Source organism: Megascapheus bottae, chromosome 15 (genome assembly GCF_031878675.1).
Source record: "Megascapheus bottae isolate mThoBot1 chromosome 15, mThoBot2.hap1, whole genome shotgun sequence".
Lineage (NCBI taxonomy): Eukaryota > Metazoa > Chordata > Mammalia > Rodentia > Geomyidae > Megascapheus > Megascapheus bottae.
Genome location: NC_143523.1, coordinates 45,317,630 through 45,333,913, shown reverse-complemented (window position 1 = coordinate 45,333,913; position 16,284 = coordinate 45,317,630). Strand labels below are relative to the sequence as shown.

The 16,284-nt window shown below is 41.4% G+C and overlaps 2 protein-coding genes across 4 annotated transcripts in view; both read right to left on the bottom strand.

Annotated features, from left to right (window-relative positions):
• Positions 1-12,252, bottom strand: part of Oit3 (oncoprotein induced transcript 3) — a 29,362-nt gene extending 17,110 nt beyond the window's left edge. Inside the window, exons 1-4 of the mRNA XM_090346519.1 lie at positions 11,975-12,252; positions 7,818-7,942; positions 2,958-3,332; positions 1,739-1,846 (exon numbers count right to left, since the gene is read on the bottom strand). Coding sequence (XP_090202645.1) covers positions 1,739-1,846; positions 2,958-3,332; positions 7,818-7,878 — 544 coding nt within the window. The 5' untranslated portion in view covers positions 7,879-7,942; positions 11,975-12,252. The remainder of the gene's footprint in view (positions 1-1,738; positions 1,847-2,957; positions 3,333-7,817; positions 7,943-11,974) is intronic.
• A 3,415-nt stretch (positions 12,253-15,667) lies between these two features.
• Positions 15,668-16,284, bottom strand: part of Mcu (mitochondrial calcium uniporter) — a 164,141-nt gene continuing 163,524 nt past the window's right edge. For all 3 annotated transcript variants that reach the window (XM_090346516.1, XM_090346517.1, XM_090346518.1), the window contains one exon: positions 15,668-16,259. In XM_090346516.1, the coding sequence (XP_090202642.1) occupies positions 16,182-16,259 (78 nt within the window). In that variant the 3' untranslated portion in view covers positions 15,668-16,181. The remainder of the gene's footprint in view (positions 16,260-16,284) is intronic.

Here is a 16,284-nt window from a genome sequence, read left to right as displayed (position 1 = left end):
GCTAGGGTGGTGAGGTGATCAGGAACCTTGGAGGTGAGTGAAGAAGTTCTTTTTTTTTTTTTTTTTGGGTCAGTCTTGGGCTTTGAACTCAGGGACTGGGCACCAGGCTCTACCATTTGAGCCACAGCACCATTTCTGGCTTTTTTTCTATGTATGTGGTACCAAGGACTTGAATCAGGGTCTTCGTGCATGCTAGGCAAGCACTCTACCACTAGGCTAAACTCCAGGCCCTTGAAGAGGTTCTTGTGGGGCTCTAGATGCTCTTTGGATTCCTGTCAATCATGCAATCTCTCCCTCTTCCATGTGATTGTGGCATAAACCATGTGCCATGAGGCATTCCTTACAGCTGAGCCAATGCTTGTGCCATGCTCTTGAACCTCCAGAACTGTGTGCTTAAGAAACATCCTTTTATAAAAAGCTACCAAGCTTGACTAATGTATTTCTTAATTAAACTGAAAAGTAGAACCTTGCCAGATAGCCTAGAGAAGCAGTAAGGAGCCTATCTGCCTGAGGCTTAGGGGAGAGAAAAGTCAGCCATCACAAACACTAGAAAGCCCAGCCAGGAAGTGGATTTGTACTTCCCACGTGGTGAGGGGGTTGTAAGCTGAGAAACTGATAAACAATCTATCCTGGCCTGACAGAAACATCTGAAAACAAGCTGCTTTGTAGTAAAACTGCCTCAAACCAGTCGTAAGAGTGAAGAGCTACAGAAAACTCTGGCAGCAGAAGATGGTCTGCCATAAACTAGGACCCAGCAGAGAGGCTAGACCAGGTAACAAGGTCTATGAAGTAGAGATAACACAACAATCCAGACGTGAAGTAAGCCAGAACCAAAGGAACACAGGCTCAATGGTTTCCCTCATTTGTAATAATTAGTATACATCTAGGAATCTCCTAGCAGAGGATTACAATAGGTACATAAGGTCATATAGGATGAAAGGAATTCTAGGATATGGAAGCAAGAGTTTTATCTTGCATGATTGTTGTTCTTAATATACTATGTTATTTCTCTTCTCCTTTTTTGCCCTTATGATTAATCTCATATTGTTACTGTATCTGACTTTGTTACCTGGTATATTGTATATATGTTTATTTGTTTATTTGAAATAGGAAAGGGAAGGGGGAAAACAAAATGACTGGGAGGGATTGTGGGAGGGAAATGGGGACAAAAATATGAGAAGGGGTATCAATGTGTGAGAAGTAATTGACCCACTACCTGACGAATGTAACTGTAACCCCTCTATATATTATACCAACAATAAAAATAAAAAAGTCTATGTATTGGCTGGGAGTTTGGCCTAGTGGTTGAGTGTTTGTCTAGCATGCATGAAGCCCTGGGTTCGATTCCTTGGTACACATACACAGAAAAAGCTAGAAGTGATACTGTGGCTCAAGTGGTGGAGTGCTAGCCTTGAGCAAAAGATGCATAGGGACAGTGCCCAGGCCCAGAGTTCACGCCCCATGACTGACCAAAATTTAAAAAAATAGGAAAGTAATTCATAATCTCAGATTCTCAAGAACCACTAGCCACATTTCAACTCTTCCATAACCACATGGGACAAATGAGCACCACAGCAGATAGCACAACTAGGGGCTGTCATAATGAAATGTTGGCTTGAACTGCCATCAACTAAAAAGGCAAATGCTACTGTAAGTGCTAAGAGACAAACTGGGTCAATACTGGAGCCCTGAGACAGGTAGAGATTTTGATATGTTTTCCTGATCACAAGTTTCTTACCCAAGCATGTCTGCCCGTCGAGTCCTATCAAGCTCCCTGGTGGGCACATGCACTCATTGGTATCTGAGCAGCTGTCCTCGCAGTCTTCCTCACAGACTTCATAAAAATCTGCACAAGGATAAAGATCCTCTTTTGTGAGCATTGTCATGGAGTACTAGTTCCCAGTCATCAGCATGGAAAGCCTCATTGTTCAGGCCTTGTGTAAAAGAGACAAACTACTTGGGGCATCTTCTGTCATTTAGACAAGTGACTCTCAGTGTCAGGACCGAAGGCCTGTAGCTGGCACTATGGTTCCTAAATCTGGAGTACTAGCGAATATTCTGTGTCTTCCTTTTCTGTGGACTTAAAAATGCTTGCAGGAACTGAGGATGTAAGAATGCAGCTCAGGAGAAGAACACTTGCCTAGATAGATCCTGCACGGACAGGTTGATAGAACCTGTACCTGTCTGTGCAGAACCTTTCTGTGCAGGTTCTATTCCCAGTACTGAAAACTAAAAAATAAAAATTTGTAGATTTTGATGTAATTAAAAATTAAGAAATCTGCTAAAAGGTGTAATTGATTTCCCCAAACTCCTTCCCATTAGACACCATTTTAATAAATTAATGAATTATCAATGGATGTCTGAATACCTTTCAACTGATCAACATAGATGCCATAAAAAGGGGTCCTTTAAAAATAAAGGTTAGAAAATACTATTTAGGTAATTTAAATTAATATCTCATTTTTACTTTTTTGTTTGAATGGAATAAGATTAAAGATAAAAAGAATTAGGTGGGAACTGGTGATATATGTCTGTAATCCTAGCTACTAAGGATGCTGAGATCTGAGGATTGTGGTTCAAAGCCAGCCTGTCAGGAAAGTTTGTGAGATTATCTCCAATTAACCACCAAAAATCTGGAAGTAGAAATGAGGCTCAATTGGTAGAACACTGGCTTTGAGCAAAAAAGCTAAGGAATAGCATGTAGGCCCTGAGTACAAATACCAGTATAACACATGCATGAGTGTACACACACACACACACACAGGCACAAAGATAAACTAGAATGGATAAAACTGGTAGTTCCTTCCCCTTTCTATTTCTGCAGGAAGTTTTTAGAAATCTAAGAATAGATCTCAGAAATCATGACACAGAGGTATCATGGGTCCCAGAGGAATGTTGTTTAGACTGAGGTGCTATTATCATGATAGCTGGGTTTCAATACCCAGGAAAGTACTCACGGCCACAGTAGACGTGGAAGCAGACGCTGGGCTTAGCCAGCCGATAAACATAATAACCTCCAGAGCAAGCCTTGACCTCCACTGAGGTGTTCCACAGGCAGCAGTTCCCTTTGAAGCTCGCACAGGCCTGGCGCTGCACGATGCCATCACCTTCTCTGGGGTGGCTGCCATTGAGCCAGACAGGGGCATGGGTTCCACAGTGGTTTTCTGGCACGCAGAAGGTGGGCATGGCATCACCTGCCATGCCTGTGAAGCGGTACCACTCTCCATCCACATGGCTGTCACAAGCAGGGGAGCCTTGAGACTCATCTAGCTGGTACTCGGTGTTCCTCCAGGGCTCATTGAGACTGACATAGGCAGAGCAGGGATCTAGGGCTGGGAGGGAAGAGGGCACTTCAGAGCTACTCCATGACACTGCAGACGGTGGGGCCAGCAGCCTAAGCCCATGTCCTCTGCTTGCACTTGGGCTTTGTTTGTTTTGAGCTCAAGAAAGAAATTACCTACAAACCCTATGTGGAAAATGAGCTGTACAACTTATGAGTGGCAATAGGGGGAAAACTTGGAGAGAGCAAAGGAAGGGTGACATTGTTATCTGATTTATGTAATTGAAACCCCTCTGTACATCACCTTTCCAATAACAATAGATATTTTTTATTTATTTTTTTTGACTTTTATTTTTTTATTGTAATTAGTAAAAGGGTTACATGATATTTGCCAGATAGAAGGTGCATTAATTCACCTACATTGATACCCTTTCACATGTCTTGTACACATTTCCCTCCCCCCCACACCCCCCACCCGTCTTGGTTTTCCCCCCTTCCCTATCAAATTTCAAATATCCAAATACAAATAAATTCAATGTATCAGATAACAAAGTGAGATACTATAACAATATGAGATACCCAAGGGACAGCAAAGGAGATGAGAGACAACATAGTACATTAAGGACAACAATCATTCATTATATGGCTTTTGTTTCAATATCTTGGAGGTCCTTTCAATTAGCTTCATATTATATGGCCTTATGTATCAAGATTTTGCTCTGTTGCAAATCTCTGCTAGTAGAGCCCAAGGTTTCTACTGATTATGACGAATGAGGGAAACCATTGAGCCTAAGTTCCTTTGAGTCTGGCTTACTTCACTTAATATGATTTTTTCTAAGTCTTTCCATTTCCTAACAAATGGGGCGATGTCATTCTTTCTGACAGCAGCATAGAATTCCATTGTGTACAAATACCACAACTTGTTGATCCACTCATCAACTGAGGGACATCTAGGTTGGTTCCATATCTTTGCTATGGTGAATAGTGCTGCAATGAACAAACAATAGATATTTTTTAAAAAAGAAATCATCTATAGTACCAAAGAAGAGCTATCTAAGATCTCCCAACTTGTTTTAAACATCTTTCATAAACGCCCTTCATAGCATTATTTTCAACCTATTTAAGGCTTAGTTTTGGTGTTAGACTAAACTTTGTATCCAGAGTAATCGTTCAATCAAATATAGTCATTCACATTAAAATATGGTCTGCAACTGAGCAGACCATATTTGTTTTCATTTCAATAGATAGTATTTTAAATGTCCAGATAAGTTACATCTTGGTGTCCCTCTCCTAAGTATCCTTTAGTCAAGCAGACTGTGTTCACACCTGGAGGCTGTATCTTATGAGAATATGGACTGATTTGTCTAGAGGAAGTTAGCCAGCCTTTGAAGGGATCCTAAGCATTAGGTACTAAAGAACAAGTTGAGAATTAGAGTAGAAAAAAAGATGGGAGAAAATGCATGTCAGTTTTCAGATCTCTGGAGTGGGGGCTAGTAGGGGAGCTCAGTGGTAGAGCTGGATTGAGTATGCTAAAGGCACCATTATGAGAACTAAACCAGATTATCAGGACAAAGCATATTTCAGTTCAGCTATGCAGTCACAGGAGAGGCTGTGAGGATCATAGTATAGTTGGCTCCTCATGTTTAGATGGCCATCTGTAAAGAAAACTTCCATGTCAGTGGCAAATTCTACATGATAAACAGTGTCTAAGGCTCTTTCCACGGAGAAGGAAAAAGGCTCAACTACGTGTTAGCTGCAAGCAATACATAGACCATTGCAAGTGGTTCCCAGAGATCGTATGAAAGTTTGGGACAAAAAATAAGTAGGATTTTCTGGAAATAACACATTTGCAGAGCTGGGATGGCAGAAACAATGTCCCTTTAAAATATCCCTAAGGTACCTCAATGGAGCAGTGTGATGACTCCAGAGGGAAGAAATGTCCTCTGCCTTTCATCTCAGGGGAAAAGATGTCCCCTTGTTCTCTTGGCTGTCACTCTCTTGCTAAGCAGGGACTCCAGAGCAATTTCACAGGTGATTATTAATCCACAGAAATATTCCTCTCATTTCCTTGGCTCTATAATTTTATAAGGAATGGTTAGATACTCAACCTTTAATGATTTCTACAGAATTTCTCATAATGAATATTCCATGATTTAAAAAGTTTCCCTTCAAGTTAACTGTCATTTCTTATGTTGTTAAAAAATGTATTTCTCCTGGGCATGACGCACCAGCTTCTGGCTTTACATCTTTTTTAGACTTTCAGTCCTTTAATAATCTGATCTTGGTATTAAATCTTGTTTTCAAGTTGGCTAATACCTGTAATCCTACCTACTCAGGAGTCTGAGATCTAAGGATCACCGTTCAAAGCCAGACCAGGCAGGAGAGTTATGTGAGACTCATCTCCAATTAACCACTAGAAAACTGGAAGTGGAGTTGTGGCTCAAAGTGGTGGAGAACTAGCCTTGAGTGGGGAAAAGAAAAGAGCTCAGGCCTTGAGTTCAAAGCCTCACAACTGACCAAAAATGCATACATACATATTTGTGAATACATAAATAATTCTGTTTTCAGCTGCAATGTGGAGCTCAGAATTTAGTATTATGCACATTAACCCTATATTAGGATATACTCTCTTCAGTGGAAGGTCTTCAAAAAGGACAGCCCTGTAGGTTCCTCCCAGCTTAATAGCTCACTTGTTCCCTTGGGCTCCTGTACTGTCTGTGTCCTCATTCTTTGATCTCAGGGCTGCTCTCCTCAGCAGCCACCTCAAGATCATCTCCTTCACTGGCTCTGTGACTCACTGGGTTTAATGCCTCTTCCTCTTCTTTTTCTCCCCCGAGCATCCCCCTTAGTATCCTGTTTGCTCTCCTCCTCTCCTTCCCCAGCCTCCTAACCTTCTTTTCTCACTTCTCCTCTCCTCCCAGACCAGCAGATGTTAGCCTGCAAGCTACCCCTAGATCTCACTTCTGGCATTGAGTCAAGTGCTGGGTCTACTCTGGAGAGAAACTGGAGGAGCTGGAGGTAATGGAAAACATGAAAAAGGAAGTGGGAGAAGCTGGAGCATTTGATGCCTGAGCACCCTTAGTTACTTCAGCAGATTTGGGGTGATTGATGGCAGGTTAATAGGAGACTTGAGACCTTAGCACTCTTGGTTAGTTACTGCAGCAGCTTCAGGATGATTAACAGGTAGATAAAGCCTGTTTTAGGGGAGGGTTTGACTTTGGGATGAATTGAGAAGGTAGTATGCAGAGTTCCCTTGCATTCAGTGCCAGTTTCCTCTCTCATTTCCATCGCTGACACACAAAATATCTTCATTAGCATGGCACCTGGGCCACCAACCACAAACTATTATTGTCCATCATTATTTTTGCCTTTTCTATATTTATTCAGATTTAATTTTTTTTTCCTGTTCCTGGATCCCATTCAGGAAACTACATGCATTTAGGTTTCATGACTCTTGGGGTCTAAAACTATTTTTTTTCTGAGGCTTGAACTCAGGTCCTGGGTGCTGACCCTGAGTTTTTCTGCTTATGGCTAGCATTCTACCACTTGTACCTCAATTTTACTTCTACTTTTCTGGTGATTAAGCAGACGTAAGAGTCTCAAGACCTTTCCTGGCTGGGCTGGCCTTGAACTATGATCCTCAGATCTCAGCCTCCTGGTAGCAAGGATTAAACGTGTGAGCCACCAGCGCCCAGCATTCAAATCTATTTCTTTTGCCAGTCCTTGGGCTTGAACTCAGGGTCTGGGCACTGTCATTGGGTTTTCTCAAGGCTATGTCTTTACCACGTGAGCTCTAGTACCACTTCTGGCTTTTTGTATGTATGTGGTACTGAGGAATTGAACCTGGGTCTTTGTGCATACTAGGCAAGCACTCTATCACTAGGCCAAACTTCTGGCCCCTCAAGTCTATCAGGGACAAGTCAGAGCTACACATAGAACTGTGGTATGGTTCTATATATCTGGCCTCTACCCACGCGTCTAATAAGAGTTTATGCTCTATTGGAGGAAAAAAAATAGAGGGAGATCAGCTAGTAACTGGTACTGCAACTTCCCTTTGCCTAGTTGGCCAGATTTGTGCCAAGTCTGAGAGAGACCTTTTCAGAATTGCTTGGACAGTACAAAATGTCATACATATTTTTAAAGGTTAAAACAACTAAGTCTGCTTTATTCAGCTCTGTCCCTTCATGAGGAGAGAGCTTTTCGCTTTGCATTCACAGAAGCAAACACCTGATTTTGAATTATAAAAATTATTTTCTACTCTCTATGTTGGAACTATAAATGTATTGAAAAGAAATATTTAGCTTGTGGAAAGGTGTTGCTATGAACCCTGGAAAAGTGTGGATGCTCAGGAAAGAGGCTGACTGGAACATGGAACAGAAATTCTCTGAAAACACATTTTCAAAGAGAAACAATTTTCCTTATTCAAATCTAGATCCAATATTTAAAGTCCTAACATCCAGTTCTCAACAATCTATGCACATAGCCAATTGCAACAATAAAAGTATATACTGTGACATATTTTTGATGGGAGACTCACCCATTGGCGACACCAAGGTAACTGAAGTGACAAGAAAGGTGAGCAGCAGGATCTGAGGCATCTTTCTGGACCAGCCACCAGAAACAGAATGGAAATCCTCTCACTGTTTTCCTTCTTTTCCAGTGCTTAAAAGAAAGAAAGAAAGAAATTTGTAGGCTCTTATGAAGAATGACTTTGTCAGTGTAGGCTGGGTCCTTATCGGAGGAAGAGGATGAATGGGATAAGGAGTCCTTTGCTCTGGCCTTGACCCCAGAAAAGGTCATTTTCCACTGTCAACAGAGCTATTTTATTGATATTTTTCTTTGGGGGGGGGGAAGTCCTCACAATCTCTCATCCTCTGATTGTTTTCTCTCAAGAATTCCCTGCAATGAAACCTCCAATATCTTATCCAGAAGGGAACTCTAAATGAGGAACAGCCCCTCACATTGGACTATTCTGTGAGTTCTAGGAATTGATTTCAGGAGTCTGAGCCAAAGTGGTACCCAGTGGGACGGGGACAAGCCACAGATCATAGTGGATCAATAGGAAATGTCTTGGTGAGAAGGTCAAGGACCTGAAAATAGCCACAAAAATGTAGTGACAAGTCTGGGACAGGGAGAATATCCTCTTTTCCAGTTGTATTCTTTTGGCGAAATTGAGGTTTGAACCCAAGACCTTGTGTTTGCAAGGCAGGTGCTCTATCACTTAAGTTAGGGCCAAGATTCTCATCTATTATATTATGGTCTTTGCTCTCAAAACTTATTGAAACCAACCCTGTAGTGCTTTTGCCAGTTCAATCTGTATTTACAGCACCTTCCTCCCCAGCATGACCAAGGAAGCTTTGGTCTTATTTGTTTTACTACCACACTAAAATGGGGAATAGGAACTTAAAATTCAGAACTATTTATTAAGTTAATAACACTCTGGAAAGCCCAATATTTACTGGGGTTTTGCTTTTAGTCCAAGAAGAAAATTATAAAGACTTGTCAGGTGGAGTGGCTAGCTTACTTACCTGAAAAATGAGCAAGCAATAGGGCTGAAGACAGTGAAAAGGAAGGGTAAGAGGGGGTATAAGGGAAAGTCTGGCTTTAAAAAATACTGTTATTGGCCAGGAGCATGGCCTAGTGGTAGAGTTCTTGCCTAGCATGCATGAAGCCCTTGGTTCAATTCCTTGGTACCATGTACACAGAAAAAAGCAGGAAGTAGTGCTATGACTCAAGTGGTAGAGCACTGGCCTTGAGGAAAGCTCATGGACAGTGCTCAGGCCCTAAGTTTAAGCCCTAGGACTGGCAAAAAAGAAAAATAATACTATTATTGATTTACTTATATATATGGCTTGAATTTAGGGATTTAGGGCTTTGCCTGCCCCCATGGCTTTTTTTTTTTTCCTTCTCAAGACTAGCACTCTATCAGTTAAGCCATACCTCTACTTTCGGCAAAGCTGGTTAACTGGAGATAAGATCTCAGAAACTTTTCTGCCCAGAGGTGGTTTTGAACCTCTATCCTCAGATCTCAGTCTCTGGACAAGCTAGGATTACAGTTGTGAGCCACTGGTACTCACTCAATTGTTTAATACTATCTTAAACCAAGATCTGGGGGAAATTAAATTTTCTCTCCCAATCCAATTTTCCACCAAAGCTTCCTTGGTTCCTGCATTCTGTCACCAATGTTACTTTTCCTGGTAACTAGATTTTTAGTGGCAGGGACAGGAACACTGTCTTTATGAAGCAAATTATTGTGGCCTCTACCTCTGGAGACATGAGTTTGACAGCACGTTGTTGCTTACTAGAGGTCAGGTGCTGTGCTAATCAGGATATGTCGACAGAGTGTGGGAAATGGCCCCCACAGCAGCTCCACTCTAGTAAGGGGCTTCTTTATTAATCTGTGCAGTCAGCCACTTTTTCATGGATGTTAGAAGAACAAAGGCAATCCAACCATTTGGCTTATTAAATTGCTTTTTGACAGCAGCCGTGGGTGACACTGGGACTATCTCATGGTAGGGTAGAGCTGCTAAAGTGCTTTTAACAGAAAACACAAACGTACACAATTTCCTGTCCCCGAGAAGCCATCTGAATGCTCTGTACATGTCCCAGGGAAGCAGAGGATGTGTGCGAGATAAACCCAGACTTGTTGTTGGGAGTCAAGGACTGTCACTAGATAGCCCTTTGCCCCTGCAAACATGAGTCCCAGGATGACAGCGTTTCTTTTCCTCTTCTTTCTATTTTTTCCCTTGGGGTTGATTTTTTTTTTATTTTTAATGGTGAAAAACTCAAATATATACACAAAATAGAAAGAAAAATAAGAAACATCTAGTTGCAATAACTATCAACATTTCATCTTATTTCATTTACATGCAAAGATGTATTTTTTGTCGGTCTTTTTTATGTAATCATTATTAAAACTATGAAAATAAATAAAAATCCTCTAATGCCTAACACTCTATCTATATTTAAATTTCTTCAGTAGTTTCAATCATTCTTGTTGTTGTTGATGCAAACAAGCTCTACTCTGCATATTGCATTGGTCATGCTCTGTCTCCTTATTTCCTTTCATCTCTAACAGCCACTACCCCCTACTCCATGTCATTTCTTCAAGAAGCTCACTCATGTGTCCTATAGAATGCCTGACATCTTGGTTGTTTCCTTTCTTTTTTCTTTCATTTTTTGCCTCTCTGTACTATGGAGGACCTCAGGCTTGCTAGGCAGATTTTCTATTACTTGAACCATACTCCTAGCCATTTTTGCTTTAGTTATTTTTCAAATAGGGTCATCTTAAGCCTTTGTCTCACAGACTTCTGTATAGCTGGGATGACAGGTTGGGACTACCACATGGCATTTAAAATTTTTTGCTTTTTTGGTAATACTGAGGTTTATATTTAGGGCTTTGTTTGCTAGGCAGGTGCTTTTAGCACTTGAGCCATATTTGAAATAGCCATATTTGAAAAGGCCTGCCTTTTCTGTTTGCTATTTCAAATATGATCCTTCTTTCCCCCCCAGTCAGTTGAATTCTGGGCCTGGGCTCTGCCCCTGAGCTCTTTAGCTCAAGGTTAGCAGTATACCACTTGAGCTACAGCACCACTTCTGGTTTTCTGGTGGTTAATTGGTGATTAATTGGAGACTCTCACAGACTTTCGTGCCTGGGCTGGCTTTGAACCACAATCCTCAGACCTCAGCATACTGAGTAGTCAGGATTATAGGTGTGATCCACCATGCCTATCTTAGATTCTTTTTTTTTTTTTTTGCCAGTCCTGGTCTTGAGCTTAGGGCCTGAGCACTGTCCATGGACTTTCTCAAGGCTAGAGATCTACCATTTGAGTCTCAGCACCACTTTTGCTTTTTTCTATATATGTGGTTCAGAGGAACTGAACCCGGGTCTTCATGCATGCTAGGCAAGCACTCTACCACTAGGCCAAACTCCCGGCCCAGACTCTTGTTTTTGACCAAGGTCATCCTGGATCATCATTCTCCTCTTCACGTTTCCCACATGGCTAGGATGACAGTCAAGCACCACTGCACTGAATATATTCCTTTTTTTCATTTATTTGTGTATGTGTGTGTGTGCAGGTTCGAGGGCTAAACCTCAGGGCCTGAGCACTGTCTCTGAGCTTTTATACTCAAGGCTAGCACTCTACCACTTGACCTGTAGTTCGACTTCCATCTTTTTTGGTGGTGGTTAATTGGTGATAAGTCTCATGGACTTTTCTGTCAGAACTGGTTTTGAATTGTGATGCTTAGATCTCAGCCTCCTAAGTAGCTAGCATAATCGCATAATCCTAGCTGAACCCCAGCACCTAGCTTTCATATATATATATATATTTAGGTCTGAGGCAGAACTTGAACTTGGTACCTGCTGATTTTGCTCGTGGGCAAGTGCTCTGCCAACTGAGCCATGCCTTCAACCTCTATATTTGTTTTTAAAAGCATCTACATACTTATCAGGGCACTCTGACCAACAATGCAACTGCAGAAAGAGCAGCTCTGGTTACATCTTTTTTTTTTTTTTCCTAGTCTTAGGGCTTGAACTCAGGGCCTGAACACTGTCTTTGGACACTTTTTGTTCAAGGCTAGCACTCTGCTACTTGAATCACAGCGCCACTTCTGCTAGGTAAGCATTCTATCACTAGGGTATGCTCCCGGCCCTAGTTACATCTTTTCTATTCACCTTAATCACATACTCACCAATCCATCAGCCCCTCAGTCAGGTAGGTGATTTCAGGATTCACTGGTGCAAGTGATGCAGATGTCTTCTCTGTGTGACAGTTTCTCACTGTTTAGAGAAAGTCTGTCTAGATCAATGGTTCTTATCAGAATCACTGCATTGTTAAACACAGGTCATCCTCCCCTTTCCAAATTTTAACCCAATAGAGCTGAGAACCTGCATTTCTAGCAGTAAGATGCCTGAGGACCACACTCAGGCTTCCTTTTCCAGCTCTAAAAGTCTACTCCCTCAGCAAAACTGTATTACCATACACAAGAACAGATTTATTGCTCACTATGATCTATCACTCATGAAAAGTCACTATTTTTCTTTATTGTGGTAAATATGTGCATGTGACATAAAATTCCCACTGGAAGTTTTGTTTGGTCAGCTAGCATTACATACGATCACACTGTATACACATCACCACCACCCACCTCTATAATGTCACCTTCCCAAACCAAGACTCTACTTCCATTAAACTGTCATATCTATTCTCCCTAATCTAGATGGTTCAGCCAAGTGGAATGATAAAGTTACTGGTTCTTTTGTGTTGACTTATTTCATCTAGCACATCTTCAAGGTCACCCATGTGACAGCATTTCAGAATTTCCTTCTTTTATGGCAGAATTATATCTCACTCTGTGTATAGACCACATCTGTCCTACTGATACTTCGTTGGGTCACCAGGACTGACTGGTGGTGGATACACAGGGGCTGCTGATGGATACCTGGTTTGCCCCTGTATTTTGGCCGTGATGAATAATGTTATGAAAGTGAGTGTACAAATACCTGGCTGAGTTCCTACTTCCAATTCTTTTGGGCATATGCACAGAAGAGAAATTGCTGTTTAACTTCCTGAGGAGCCATCATATTGTTTTCCACATCAGGTGTCCCATTTCATATGCTCCCCGGCAGTGTAAGGTTCTAATATCTCCACAGCTTCGCCAACATTTGTTTTATTTTCTGCTTTTTAAGGAAGAACCATCTTATGGGCTGTGAAATGGTATTTCTTAGTAACATTTATGATGTCTTCAGTGGTGTTGAGCCATCTTTTCATGTTAGTTGGCCATTTGTTTATCTTCTTTTGCTTAAAACTTTTTTTTGGTGTGTGTGTATGCCAGTATTGGTGCTTGAACTCAGAACTCTTACTCTTGCATAGCTTTTTTGCTCAAGGCTCTACCACCTCCACTCCCAGAATTTTGCTGGTTAACTGTGGATAAGTCTCTTGGGTTTGTCTTCTCATACTTTAAACCTCAATCCTCAGATCTCAGCCTTATGAGTAGCTAGAATTATAGGTGTGAGCCACCAATGCCTGGTTCCTTTTGCTCATATTAAATCAATGTTTTTTTTTAATGTTTTTTTTTGTATTTTGAAACAAACTTTAAATTCTAAGCTTCTGATAGGCAGACGCCATGTATTTTTCTTTTCTTGAACTCTTCTTCCTAAATGCTAAATGGTAGATATACACTATCACATCTGGCAGCCTTCCTTTTTTTTTAAAACTTGGTTGTGGGGCTTGAATTCTGGGCCTGGATGCTATCCCTGAACTCTTCAGCTCAAGGCTAGTGCTCTACCACTTTGAGCCACAACACTACTTCCTGTTTTCTGATGGCTAATTGGAAATAAAGAGTCTCACAGACTTTCCTGCCTGGGATGGCTTTGAACTGTAATCCTCAGATATCAGCTACCTGAATAGCTAGGATTCAGGCATGAGCCATCAGTGTCTGTTTTTTTGTTTTGTTTTTTTAAATCTCTTGCAAAGCTTAACAGAAGATATTATTTGTTGGGTACAAACAATGGTTAATATTTTCAATCTTCACTTCTTATACCTGCCATATCTGGTGTCTCAGTTTGTCTGTAAGGCTGATTCCAGCTGCTGGGAGGCAGGACCTGAGCTGTGGAGGTACTCCGAGATTCCTTCCTGGGGCATTAATAACCACACACTTCACACATACTTTCTGCCATGCCTTCCACAAGTGAGACAATATTCCATGTTTTCCTGTTTAATGGTCACTGAAGTTTCATACAATCTCTAAAAATAATGAATATTTCATGTTGGTTTATTCTTGAACATTTTTCTAGAGAATGCTTAGTATGACAGTGATTTTGCTGAAGATTAGATGAAGATACCAGTCTCAATGCTGCTGCTGACCATATTAATGATTATTGGGGTCACTTGATCTTATGGTGCCTCTGGAAAATCAAGGATATATTGACCACCTTAGACTCGGAAGGAATTAGTGAAGTGCCTGTTTTTGAAATATAGGATGTAAGAAGGAATGTTTTTATACAACCGAAGTAAAAATCCTCCCACCCAGAATCACAGAAAAAAAAAGTAAGTTCCTTTTTAGTTTTGTTTTAAATAATGAGATTCTATAATTCAAAAATTGAATAGGTATTTATTGTTCCAGAAGGTACATTGCTTTTTATACATATTTCATAAATGATACAGGATTGTACACATGTTCAATATTTTGCTATTTGTAAGGGCTTTTTCCCCCGTCCTCCCTCCCTTCCTCCCACACCTCCCCCCCAAAAGGATCTGTTCATTGCACTGTGCTGTTTCTTCTTCAAATTCCTGTGCACAAACAGGATAATGGTTTAAAAATAATCGGCATGACAAATACCGAGGAGGGGGCTGGAGGACGGGAAGGAAGTGGGAGGTGGGCGGGAGTGGGGACATGCATCCTTTCATTCCGTCATGCCAGTGAAGGGGTGCGGGAACGGCGCAGTCCTGGCTGGCCTTCAACTCTGCAAGGCACCTGGAATCTGGGCTTGTCGCTTCAAGTTTCTGTCATACACACTGATCCCAAAGGAGGAAGAAAAAGAAAGACTTTCCCCATGAGGAGGGATGAGTCATGTGAAAGCAAAGAGCCAATCCACCAGGTGGCAGGCCCTGTGATCTCTTCATCCTGCCCCCAGAACTCTTAAACAACAGGATGTGACACACAGATTCCTTTAACTCTCCAAGCACAGATGCCATCTGGAAATCTGCTAGAAAACATTTTGATAGAGTACAAGATTAATTCTTCTTTCTCTCAAGATAAGGAAAAAAACCAGGATGGAGAAGGCAGGCTAGAGGAAGCCATAGTAACGTGTATTCCTTTGTGAAGATAAGTGGCACCCTTGGAAATTCACACCCTTAGTTTATGGCCTGTGGTGGGATGGGGAGGCTCCAGAGGGAGTGACAGTGGGAAGTCTGTCCCTGCATTAGCGAAGCTGCCAGACATGGCAGTGCCACCTGGGGCCTGCAATGCTGTCACAAGCAGATGAACAGCAATGAGATCATCTGGTTATAAAGTGGCTGACTCATGATTTTTAGCCAGTTTGTAAACCTTACATCTTCCCGATTTGGTAATAGAGCTGAATACTCGCCTCTGGTCTGAGTTGTGGCGAGAGAGGGGAGTATCAATGGGAAGGCATGGAAAGGAGTTAGTCTCTCTTCCTCTGAAAGACTAATTCATTAAAAAAAACCCTCAAAAATAACCCTCCCCCAAAAAACTTCATGCAGTATTGCCAATGATTTCTAGATACTTATCTAAAACATTGGGATATGAAGACAGGAAGGTATTGGGGACAATTTAAATATCAATTATCCAACAGTCATAAATTCCAATGATCATTTGAATAAAGTTAGTGTGACGGACAAGAGAGAGGTCAGAAAAGGATGGAGGGAAGGAAGACATTCCTGGCAACTTTTCAGAGACCGGGTCCAACTAAAGAACAAATGTGAATTACATGGGCAGAGACTGTTTGCCACCTATATCTATGAGGAATTCTTTTTCTGGTATATTCATTTACTCCTATGTCAAAAATAAGAAATGGTAAATTAAAAACAATAGAGCTGAGTAGGGTGCTGGTGTGTGACTGTTTACTGACTCTGTGAAGGAGATGCAGGTGAACAGCCCAGCATCATTCCTCTGTAGTCTCAGCTATGTAACTGCATCATTTCATTCAGAGACTGAGGTGCTTGATTAAGACAAGATTCACTAAGCCCTTGGAGCTTACATTCCATAATGCCTGATGCTCTCTTTCCTAAGATCCCTTTTGTATTTGTTTTATAATTAAAGGTAAAAACCCTCTACCCCCACATGGTTCCCAGCGTCCACCTGCAATACTTTAATTAAAAAGGCGAGAGTTAGAAACAGGCGTTCTTTCCACCGGGATCCATAGGCTCTTTGCAGATCAGTCTTTCTCACCAATCTGTCGGAGGGGCAGATGCACTTGTAATGGGTCTCTCAGTCTCTTAAGATCCATTTCTGCCTAAAATAGAAACAGAAGGTTAGGA